At 45.4% G+C, this 11,313-nt stretch overlaps 1 protein-coding gene across 1 annotated transcript in view; it reads left to right on the forward strand.

Moving 5' to 3' along the window:
- The first annotated feature begins 8,208 nt into the window (after positions 1–8,208).
- PEX19 (peroxisomal biogenesis factor 19) overlaps positions 8,209–11,313 on the forward strand; it is a 5,809-nt gene continuing 2,704 nt past the window's right edge. The window contains exons 1-5 of the mRNA XM_006168829.2: positions 8,209–8,307; positions 9,688–9,797; positions 10,223–10,388; positions 10,784–10,869; positions 11,046–11,207. Coding sequence (XP_006168891.1) covers positions 8,238–8,307; positions 9,688–9,797; positions 10,223–10,388; positions 10,784–10,869; positions 11,046–11,207 — 594 coding nt within the window. The 5' untranslated portion in view covers positions 8,209–8,237. The remainder of the gene's footprint in view (positions 8,308–9,687; positions 9,798–10,222; positions 10,389–10,783; positions 10,870–11,045; positions 11,208–11,313) is intronic.

Consider the following 11,313-nt stretch of genomic DNA (forward strand, 5'->3'; position numbering starts at 1 on the left):
GCAGCTAAAAAATATTGATACTTGTTCATCCTGTCCAAAATCCTGCTGTCCCCTTCTCTTCTCTGGCAAGTCAATTGCCTGAACTTGGCTTTCTGATTGTGAGGACCTCTCGTCCTCTCAAGGTGACTGCAGTTTGTTGTCGAGTTGACTTTGCCTTTCCAGCTGAGATCTTTCAAGAAACAAAGGAAAACTCTGTAATGGACATGTGTTTAGTAAATTCCTTCTGTATTTCTCCCTCCCCTTCTAGAGACCACCTTTGCTTCCTTTCTGCCATGAGGGAGCACAGTGTAAGAAATGAGATATCCTGTTGACTCGGCCACATCAACCTTGGCCGTCTCTCATTTCCCTTGGACATAAACGCCCAGACAGGTCTCCATGGTGTTCCCAGAAACTTAAAGTCTGAGAAGAAATCATTTAGTTTTCCAAATGTGTACCACTTTTTATTGATTTGTCCTTTACAACCATTCTCATGTTTTGTTTCTCACACTAAATAAAGTCAGTTTCCTACCAGTTTCTTGGCCTGCCATTTATTTCAGGGACACTCCTGCTTCCCTCACGCAGCTGTCCCATCATGGCAGATAGCTTTCCTTCCATGGTGACTTTTCTTTTTTTTTTTTTAAAGAGATTTTTGCTATAGGGTGCATGCATTCGCTAGAGACAGAAAACAAGAAACCCCCCCCCTCCCCGGGAGGATGGCCATGCCACAATCCCTTCTCTGTTCTCCTGGGATCTTGGGCACACATGCACACACACCTGGCATGAATTTTAAACCATCAGTTCCGGGACTCAAACTGCAGTCGACTATGTGGGAGTCTAGTGACATAACCATTGTACCATCTGCTGGTCCCAGGTCTTTCTTTTATTTTAAGAGAGATTTTTTTTGCTGTAGGGCACAGGTACTCACCATAGAGACTGAGAGGGAGACAGAAGTGAAAAATCACACTCTAGGGGTGGGTGACCACATCATAACCCCTTCTTCAGTCTTCTCTTGGGATTTTGGGCACTCTTGTACACATGCCTGACGTGAGTTTTAAGCTGTCGGGTCTGGGACCCAAACTGTAGTCAACTACGTGGGAGTCCAGTGATGACTTTTAATTACAAATAAATACTAATTTGGGGAGGAAAAAAACACATATTTTTCATGGGTTATGTGTGAGTCAAAGACCAGAGCTACTATAAGAATGGAGTTGCTCTCTAGTTCCATTTTCAACTGCAACCCTCATCTATGGCTAATTATAGCCAGTAATTTTTTTTTTTTTTTTTGAGTTTTTTTTGCTATAGGGTGTGTGTGTTCGCCAGAGAGCCTCAGAAACAGTAAGCGAGACATCACTCCCCTTCCCCACCAGTGGGGATGGCCATGCCACAATCCCTTCTCCATTCTCCTGTTGGGATTTTGGATGTGCACACACATATGCCTAGCACCCGGGGTGAGTTTCAAGCTGCCGGGTCCAGGACTTAACCCACTGTTGAGCACATACTAGTCCAGCACCTTAACAACTATACCACCTGCTGGCCCCAATGGCCAGTATTAATTGAGCATCTTCCATGTGCTTGTCAATATTCTGGGTATCTTACATTTAGTAGTACATTATATATACTACAGTGATTACAATTGGCAATACACCGTTTTGCTTATTATCTGCCAAGAAAAACTGGGTTTATTGTGTCTTTGATTAAAATATGTAATTCTTTTTCATGTTAAGTTCATGTTTTCTTTTTTTTGAGAGGTTTTTGCTCTAGGGCATGTGTGCTCGCCAGAAAGATAGAGAAAGACAGAGAGAAAGTGAGAAATCACCTTCGAGGGGTGATGACCACGATGCAATCCCTTCTCCTCCATTCTCCTCTCAGGATCTTCCGCCTGGTGTGAGTTTAAGCCACCGGGTCCGGGACTCTAACTGCGGTTGACTACACGGAAGTTCAGCAACATAACCATTACAGTAACTGCTGTTCCCAAGTTCATGTTTTCAATAAGCAGTACATTCACATAGTTCAAAAATTAATAAATGTAAAAAGCTATCCTTAGAAAGTCTGTCTTCTCCCCCGTCTTCAGCCACCCAGTTCTGATGACCTCGCTCAACACAGTAACCACAATTACTAGCTTCCTTAGAGCCTTCTAGGCATTTTTCATGCGTATACAAGCAGGTGCAGATATATTCTTTCCCATCCCCCTTTCGTACACAAATGGAAGCATACTGTATTAACAATTCTGTACCTTTTTTTATCTAACAAATTTTAGAGATTTTTTTCCCCATATCACCATATTAGAGAGTTTCACTTTTTTGTTCTGCATAGCATACATTGTATAATTTACTGTAATTTATGAAGTTACCTCTCGTCGATGGATATTTGGGTTATTGCTACTATTTTGCAATTGTTAGTATAAACAATACTACAACAAATAACTTATACAGCATATGGATGAAGGAAATACGGAAAATAAGCTTCTACAAGTAGAATTCTTGTTTCTAAAGAGCACAAGTCTTTATCTTTTTAGCTTTAAGAGTTTTTCCTTTTATTTTTCCTTATTACTAGTGGACAGGTGTGCTCATGAGAGAGAGTAAGAAAGCGAACCCCTCCCCCACAATGGGGCAATCCTTCCTCTGTTTCTCCATCCTTTAGGATTTGAGGCACATGTGCATACATACTCAGTATGTGTTTTGTTTTTAAGATTTTTACTGTAGAACACATGTGCTTGTTGGAGAGAGACAGAGAGAGAAATTGAGAAATTACCTCCCCACCTAGGAGGGATGGCCAGTCTCTTCTCCATTCCCTTGGGATTTTGAGCATGCACTGCACTGGGAATCCAGTGACATAACCATTATGCCGTCTGCTGGGTCCCTCACCCGCATGTTTTTTAAGCTGCTGGGATCAGGATTGGAACCAGGGTTGGTTAGATGGGATCTAGCTTTCTATATGCACAAACTTAACCTCTGTGCTCTTCCTTCCCTTCCTAGCCTTCCCTCCTTTTCTCTCTCTACCTCCCTCCCTCTCTTCCGTCCTTCCTTTCTACAGAGAGAGAGAGACAAACAGGTACCCTCAACAGGGTCCCACAATCCTTCCTCAAGCCTCCCAGTGGTCAGGGTCACAGGTGCTTGTGGCACAGTCGTATCCGTGGTAACGCAGGATCTGAACCTGTGCCGCCCATGCACCTCCCGGCACTGAGCAGTGGTGCCCTGCTGTTTGCGCCATTGTGGCTAGGCTCAAGAGTTGTTAAACAGCATCTTAAACTAAGCCTGCCTTCTCAAAAGTTAGCATACTACCATAACATATCCTCAAGTTATAAACATTCTTTCTATGAACATAGGTAAATCAGTGATAAATTTTGGCCAAAAATATATTTATATACCTTGGGGCCAGGAGGTGACATGGTGGTTAAGGGTGCTGGATTCCCACATGGCTGATCACGGTCTGAATCCCAGACCTGGTGGCTTACTTGCTTGCTTGCTTTCCCTTTCTCTGGTCAAATTAAAATAATAATAATTATAATAAATGGAATAAAATGAATACTTTTTTAATCTTTTTTTTTTTGTAGAGGGTTGCTCTTTTTGTTTTGTTTTGTTTGTTTGTTTTGTTTTTTGCTATAGGGCGCATGTGCTCACCAGAAAAACAGAGACAGCAAGCAAGAAATAACACCCCCAGGGGGGATGACCACACCGCAATCCCTTCTCCTCTTGGGATCTTGGGCGGGCACACACGCACATGTGCCCGGCGTGAATTTAAGCCACTGGATCTGGAGCTCGAACCGCGGTCAACTACATGGGAGTTCAGCGACATAGCCATTACACTAACTGCTGGTCCCTTTAAAATATCTTTTTTTAAGTTGATAAAATACAAAACATACTGCACACCAACATAAACATATAAAACAGAGATTTATGGGACCAGCAGATAGCATAGTAGTTACGTCACTGGATTCCCACATGGCCTACCTCAGTTCTAGTTCCAAACATGGTGGCTTCAAAATTACACCAGGCATGTTTGTGTGCATGCCCAGGATCCCAGGAGGAGACTAGAGAAGGGACTGTGGCATGGCCATGCCTCCCTATCTCTCTGTCTCTCTCTCTGGTGAGCACACATGCCCTATATCACAAAAATTCTCTCAGGGCTGGCAGGTGGCATGGTGGTTGAGGGTGCTAGACTCCCACATGTCTGGCTGCAGTTCAAATTCCAGACCTGGTGGCTTGCTTTCTCACTTTCTCTCTGTCTCTCTGGTCAAATTATAAATAAATAAATAAAATAATTCTTTAAAAATAAATCCCTCTCTGAAAAGTAGATAATTCCTGCCTCTAGAAGCTTAAGTAGTTGGCAAAACAAGATAGATATTTGTGAAATAATTTTAAATACCAGGCAAAAATTTGAAGTCAGAAAATTACTGTGGAGTGCCATTAAGACTTTAAGTAGGAGAGTGATATGAAAAGAATGCTGTAAAATACTGTTATTTAATAGTATTTACTATTACAATGGTAAAAGGAGAAGCCAAGAGGTGATACATAGATGAATAGTTATGAATATCAGTAGTCAATAGAAAAGCTGAAACAAGTTTAAGAAATAATGCAAAGAAAGAATCATACTTGGTTTTGACTTTATCTTAATTCTATTCCCATCTTGTATTTTCTTTATTAACATGCTTTTATTTCCTTTTTTAAAAAAAGATTTATGTATTTAATTCTATTTGTTATTATTATTTTTTTATTTTGAACAGATAGAGAAAGGGAAAGTGAGAAAGCAAGCTTCCAGGTCTAGGACTTGAACTGTGGTCGGCCATGTGGGAGTCCAGCGCCTTTAGCCACCATGCCACCTGGCCGTCCCCTTAACATACTTTTATTGCTGCAATAATGTGAAGCCAATAGAAATACTTGCAGATAGACAAATTCTATATTTTCGTATGTGCTCAATATAATAACAACAGTCATGTTAGAGACATGTATGTAAGCAGGTTAGAGTTGAATGAGAAAGTTAGCTGGAATCAATTGTTACAGAAGTTGGAGAGAAGAATTTAATGAGGGGTTAGATTATAGTTTAGAATTGAAAAGGATCTTAGAAAGTGATTTAGTAACAGAGTTGGGACTGGATCTTAGGCTTTCAGACTCCCAGTTCTGAATCTCCTGTTCCCAAACACAACTCTCGCATTTTAAAGAAAACATGGATTTTTGCACAGATGTGATTCGACAAGACTGTGCCCTCCCTGTGAAGGAAAGTAGGTGCCTGATCTGGTGCTTGATGCGGTACTCAAGTGCATTTAGAAAGCTATGAACCAAAGTGATGATGTAATTCATCATTTCTTTTTAAAGAAGTGTTTGCCTTAGAGTGCATGCGGTTGCGGGGTGGGGGGTGTGGAGACAGAGAGAGTGAAAGGGAATGTGAGGGACCAGCAGTTGGCGTAATGGCTATGTCGTAGTGGACCACGGTACAAGTTCCGGACCCGGTGGCTTAAACTCACATCGGGCGTGTGTGCGTTTGTGCCCAAAATCCCGAGAGGAGAATGGAGGTGAAGGGATTGTGGCATGGCCATTCCCCCTGGGGGGTGATTTCTCACTTTCTGTCTCTCTGTCTGTCTCTGTCTTTCTGGTGAGCACATGCACCCTATAGCAAAAATCTCTCTAAAAAAAAGGGGGGGGGAATATGAGAAATCACTCTTCGGGAACCAGCAGTTAGCGTAATGGCTATGTCGCTGGACTCCCATGTAGTCGACTGCGGTTCGCGTCCCGGACCCGGTGGCTTAAAACTCACGCTGGGCGTGTGTGTGTGCGTGCCCAAGATCCCGAGAGGAGAATGGAGGAGAAGGGCTTGCGGCGTGACCATCCCCCCTGGGGGGGGATTTCTTGCTTTCTGTCTCTATGTCTTTCTCTGTCTGTCTGGCGAGCGCACACACCCTATAGCGATAAACCTCTCAAAAAAAAAAAAACACTCCTAGGGGAGGGATGGCCACACGACAATCCCTTCTCCATTCTCCTCCCAGATCTTGAGCGTGCACTACGCTCGCATGCACATGTGCCTGACCTGATTTTGAAGCCACTGGGTCCAGAACTTGAATCATGGTCAGTTATGTGGGAGTTCAGTAATATAACTGCTACACCATCTGCTGGCCTTGTGACTCATAATTTTTAAAATTTATATATGATTTCTCTCTTTTAACCATTATGGTACTTTAATCCTCACTTCCCTTGAGACTCTGAACTTGTATCGTACTTTATGTATATCTAATCCTAACGCTAGCCCATCTGTAGTCAGCTGCTTTACAGAAAGGGCTGGTCCTGATTTCTTAGGACATAAAATCTTTTTTAACTGTTAGAGGGTACGTGAGCTTGCCAGAAAGAGGGAAGCAAAGAGAGAGAGAAAGCACCAGCCAATGGAATATGTCACGCCACAATCTTTTCTCCATTTTTCCATCCTGTTGGGATTTGGGGCATGTGTGTACACATGCCTGGTGTTTTGTTTGAGTTTTGTTTTTAAAGAATTATTTAACTTTATTTATTTATTTTTATTTGACCAGAGAGGGACAGAGTGTGTGTGACAGAGAGGAAAAGTGAGAAAGCAAGCCACCAGGTCTGGGACTTGAACCACAGTTGGCCATGCTGGAGTCCAGCATCCTTAACCACCACACCACCTGCTGGTCCCACCTGGTGTTTTTTTTTTTTTTTTTTCTTTTTTTTGTTTCTTTTATTTTTTTTTTTTATTTGTTCATTCATTTATTTTAATTTGACCAGAGAGAGAGAGGGACAGTGAGAAAGCAAGCTGCCAGGTCTGGGACTCGAACCATAGTGAGCCATGTGGGAGTGTCCATCACCTCAACCACGATGCCAACTGCTAGTCCCGCACCTGTTGTGTTTTTGAAGCCTCAGGGGCTGGCATTCAAATTGTGGTCAACCATGTGGGATCTTTCCCCCTTAACCACTAGGTTCAACCCAGGATAAGATCTTAAACAACAGTAGGTGGTAAATACTAATCTGTGTCTGAGGCAGTTGCTACATTCTGACAGATCTGAGTAGAACAATTTCAAAGGAAGGGAGGGATGTCTAGAGTTGTCTGAAATTCCCCCATCTTCTCTAGATGGGAAGTTGTTTCTGTGTGGAGAAGAGGAGATTGATGAGAATACAGGTCTATTCCTACTACATTTGAATTGCCCTTTTGCTCAGTCCAAGGTCCCAGAGGGGATATTTTTCTGTCCCATATTGAGTTCCAAGTTCTAGTCCCTGCGTCCTTTAGTCTGACAGTTCTAATGGAGAATAGGAGATGAAAGACAGCCTCTAGTTCTGGTGAAGGAACTTGCCTGAGTGATCTAGGAGACCAGGCCAGCAGGGTGCCATGGTGGCTAAGGCTCTGGATTCCCACATGGCCAACCACAGTTCAAGTCTTGGACTTAGCTGCTTGAAAATCATACCAGGTGTGTTAGTGTGCATGCTCAAAAATCTGAAGAGGAGAATGGAAAAGGATTGTGGTGTGGCCATCCCCCATGGCGGGGTGATATCTCACTTTTCTTCTCTCTGTCTGTCTCCAGCAATCCTATGGCACGCACCCTATGGCAAAAAACTAGATATGCATTATATGTGTATAGTTTATGTATTTACATATAAAAAGAGTGAAGAGTGAGCAATGTGCCTGTTTTAAGCCCTATCCTCGGAGCAGGGGATACAGCAGTGAAGACAACAGGAAGACTTTCTCCCCTTCACAGAGAGTGAGGGTAGGGGAATTACGGACCATACATTTAACAAGGTAATTATATATAGTATGTCAGAGTCCAGTATTAGGGAGAAAATTTTTTAAATGATAGACTGTGTCTGCGTACGTGTGGCTACAGGAGGGGTTGCCATTTTATTTAGCGAGGCCAAAGAAAGCGTTTAGAAGACGACATTGCGGTGAAATAGTAAAGAAAGTGAGGAGGAGATGGTATATTATGCACCGTAATTGTCTTCTGGCTTATACATGCACAGATTCTGGTTATTTTGTCCCAATCTGGCCTACCCACAGCTCTGGAAGAACAATGAAATAGGTATCGTGAGAAATTGGGTAAAAGGAGTCCAGACAAGCAGAACCCAGACAGAAGTCTCTGAGTTCTCTCAGCTCAACGGTTCCAGGCGAACGGGAATGAAAGAAAACCCACCCAAAGCTCCCTGTCCCTTTAAAAATGGCGGCGCCTCACTGGTCGACGACGCCATTGGTTATGCCTAGCAGAAGGGGCGGGATCAGGGCGGGGCGCCGTGGAGTCCCGCCCCCTACGGCAAGTCGGAGGGAGCAAGATGGCCACCGCCGGGGAGGACTGTAGTGCTGGGGCCGAAGCGGACCGGGAATTAGAGGAGCTTCTGGAAAGTAAGAGTCCTTATGGAAAAGATCCGACGGATGCGGGTGTGAGGACCGACTCAGGGCGATAAGTGAACCTGCGACATTCGGGGCGGAACGGGGGAGGCTGTCCACAGGTTGGACGGGGGCGGAGGGTCTAACCGCGGAGCTGAAGAACATCCCTGGGTCGCTCCGTCCTTCCTCCGCCGCCAGAGCTGCGAGCTCTCCACCGGCCCCTGAGCGGTGGGAAGCAGTTGCGGATAGAACAAGCTTTTACGTTCTCCCGCTTAACTCCCCTTGCTTTAGATGAGAGGGTTTTTAAAGGCTCTCTTTTGGGCTAGTAGTAGTAGTAGCCTTTACTCCTTGGTGGGCAGCGAGCTGGGCACTTAAGGATTGCTTATGTTAATTCTTAGCAAGCTCGTCGCGCTCCCTTCTTTGCTTTTGCCTTATTCTATTCTCCTTAGTGCAAAAAGCACGTCTTTTCTTCTCCCAGCCTTTCCCCCTTTCTCTGACCAGACCCCTTGCTGTTCTTTCATGATGTTGGTATCTCAAGCAGACTCCTTCCCCACTATTTTGAGAAATCACGGGTGAGGCCATCAGGGGAGGACGGTGGAGGTTCTTTTCTTTCTGTGCCTTGTCTTCCATTCTTCTGTTGGTCTTCTAACCAGAGGGAGTCAGTGCCCTTTCCCTAGGCCTGGCAAGCGAAGTTAAGATGACAACACAGTCCTTTCAGGGCAGAGGTGAATTTTTTAATCTCTTGCCCAGGCACAGAGACCTAGGCATTAGAACTGGGACAGTGAGGAGTGCCAAGTGACCCTGAGTTAGCACACAGTTGTTTGCAGAGATTAGGCCAGAGGGAGCTCTGAGAGCGCTCAGCGAGAGCTAAGTTGGAGGACACGTTTTAAATGTCCTCCCATGGAGTACAGTATGGAGTCTCTCCTTTTGTACTAGTACCAAGACCAACAGGGAGCTGGGTGGGCTATCTTGTGCTTTCTCAAGGAGATTATTCCCTTAGGACTCCAGAGTGAGTTCAGGGGGTAAGGACAGGTTGTTCTCTGCTCCTATCAGGTAATTGCTATGGGGTTTCTAGGGGATTATTAGAGTGTGGTGAGGGAGGCACTGTGTAGGTGGAGACGTCTCTTCAGAACTTCTTTTAACCTTTTCTTCCCAGCTCTGAGATGGACATTTGTCCCACCTTAAGGGATTTTATCCTTTTGATCACAATTCATTAGGTAATCTGGAGGGAAGTGGGTGGCATATCGATGGATGGGCTGGGAGGGGAGACTCAAAACCAAGAAAATTAGAGTTGGCAATTCAAAAAATTGCTTTCCTAATGCTTTGCCCGGAAACCACCCAGCATTGCATCCGCATCTATCCCCAACGCACACACCATGTCTCTTGTCTCTGAAGGTGCTCTTGATGATTTCGATAAGGCCAAACCCTCCCCAGCACCCCCTCCTACCACCACGGCCCCTGATGCTTCAGGGCCCCAGAAGAGATCGCCAGGAGACACTGCCAAAGTATAAATGCCACCCCCTTTAAGGGCGGGGGAGGGGATGGGCATGCAGCTCTGAGCAGAGGTGGGGCAGGCCCCTGTGGGCCAGAGGGGAGGGCGAGGGAGGGCACCTTGGCCTCACATTGCTGAGTGCTCTTGTAGGCCTCAGTCCTTGTGAAATAGGGGCTCGAAGTTGAGAAGCAGGATCTCAAGAAGTTCCTTGAGAAAAGAACAGGTTTAAATGATTGGATTGGTATGCCTCCCGATACCCTTCTCTAGTGGCTAGATTCCTTACTTGCTGTCCTTTTTAGAAGAAGCAGTTAGAATGTCCAGAGGAGGTGGGTGGGAAAGAGATGCTACATCTCCCAGGCTCTGCTTGTGGCTTCTGTCAGAGGCCAGGTGCAGTACTGTGCTGAGTAAGAAGCACCTTTGGCCACTCCTTCTGTGCAGGATGCCCTCTTCGCCTCCCAAGAGAAGTTTTTCCAGGAATTATTTGACAGCGAGCTGGCTTCCCAAGCTACTGCCGAGTTCGAGAAGGCAATGAAGGAGTTGGCTGAGGAAGAGCCCCACCTGGTGGAGCAGTTCCAGAAGCTCTCAGAGGCTGCAGGGAGAGTGGGTGAGGAGAGACCTCTTATGTCTTTGTTGCTTGAGAATATACCAGAACCCACGGCAAGTCAATTGCAATAATGATGTCGCCTCCATGGGGTGGGGTGGAGGAGGGATGGGAACCTGCTTAATAAAAGGGGAAAGATTGGTTGGCAGGTAATAGAAAGGAGTATGCAAAAATGACTGTAAGGTCACAGTGCTATTGTGGGTGTTATTGTGAAGAGTAAACTGACATAATCCGTGCAGGGTTATGAGACGACTATGAAGATAACCATAAAGTATTCAAAGATGAGGAGTGATAACGAGTCCCCAGTAAATGCTTTGTATCCAAACTGCTCACAAGGTCAGTCTAGGTAAGCAAACAGGTGAAAACCTAAATGACCCAGCTCTTTTGATCTCTCCTAGGCAGTGATGCGACCTCCCAACAAGAATTCACTTCTTGCCTAAAGGAGACACTAAGTGGACTAGCTAAAAATGCCACTGACCTTCAGGTGAGTAGGTGACCAGGAGGAGCCCACTCCCAGACATGTCACCAGCAGAGTCCCAAAAGACACTCATGGGTATCATCCCGAGTGTGCCCCTGCTCCACTCTGTGACAGGCAAGTTTAGGTAGTTCTTCCCCTTCTCCATCAGGCAGTGTACCTGCTCACTCTCTCTTCTCGCCTAGAACTCAGGCATGTCGGAAGAGGAGCTGACCAAGGCCATGGAAGGGCTGGGCATGGACGAAGGGGACGGCGAAGGGAACATCCTCCCCATCATGCAGAGCATCATGCAGAACCTGCTGTCCAAGGACGTGCTGTACCCGTCCCTGAAGGAGATCACGGAGAAGGTTCGCGAACTCGCTCTGTCATCTCACCTCATGGGGGTGGAGATAGCAGCTCCAGTGCACAGCGCCTTTTGGATCTTCTCCTTTATTTATTTGGGGTGGGAAAGAG

The sequence above is a fragment of the Tupaia chinensis genome, unplaced genomic scaffold (genome assembly GCF_000334495.1).
Source record: "Tupaia chinensis unplaced genomic scaffold, TupChi_1.0 Scaffold146187_1, whole genome shotgun sequence".
Classification (NCBI taxonomy): domain Eukaryota; kingdom Metazoa; phylum Chordata; class Mammalia; order Scandentia; family Tupaiidae; genus Tupaia; species Tupaia belangeri.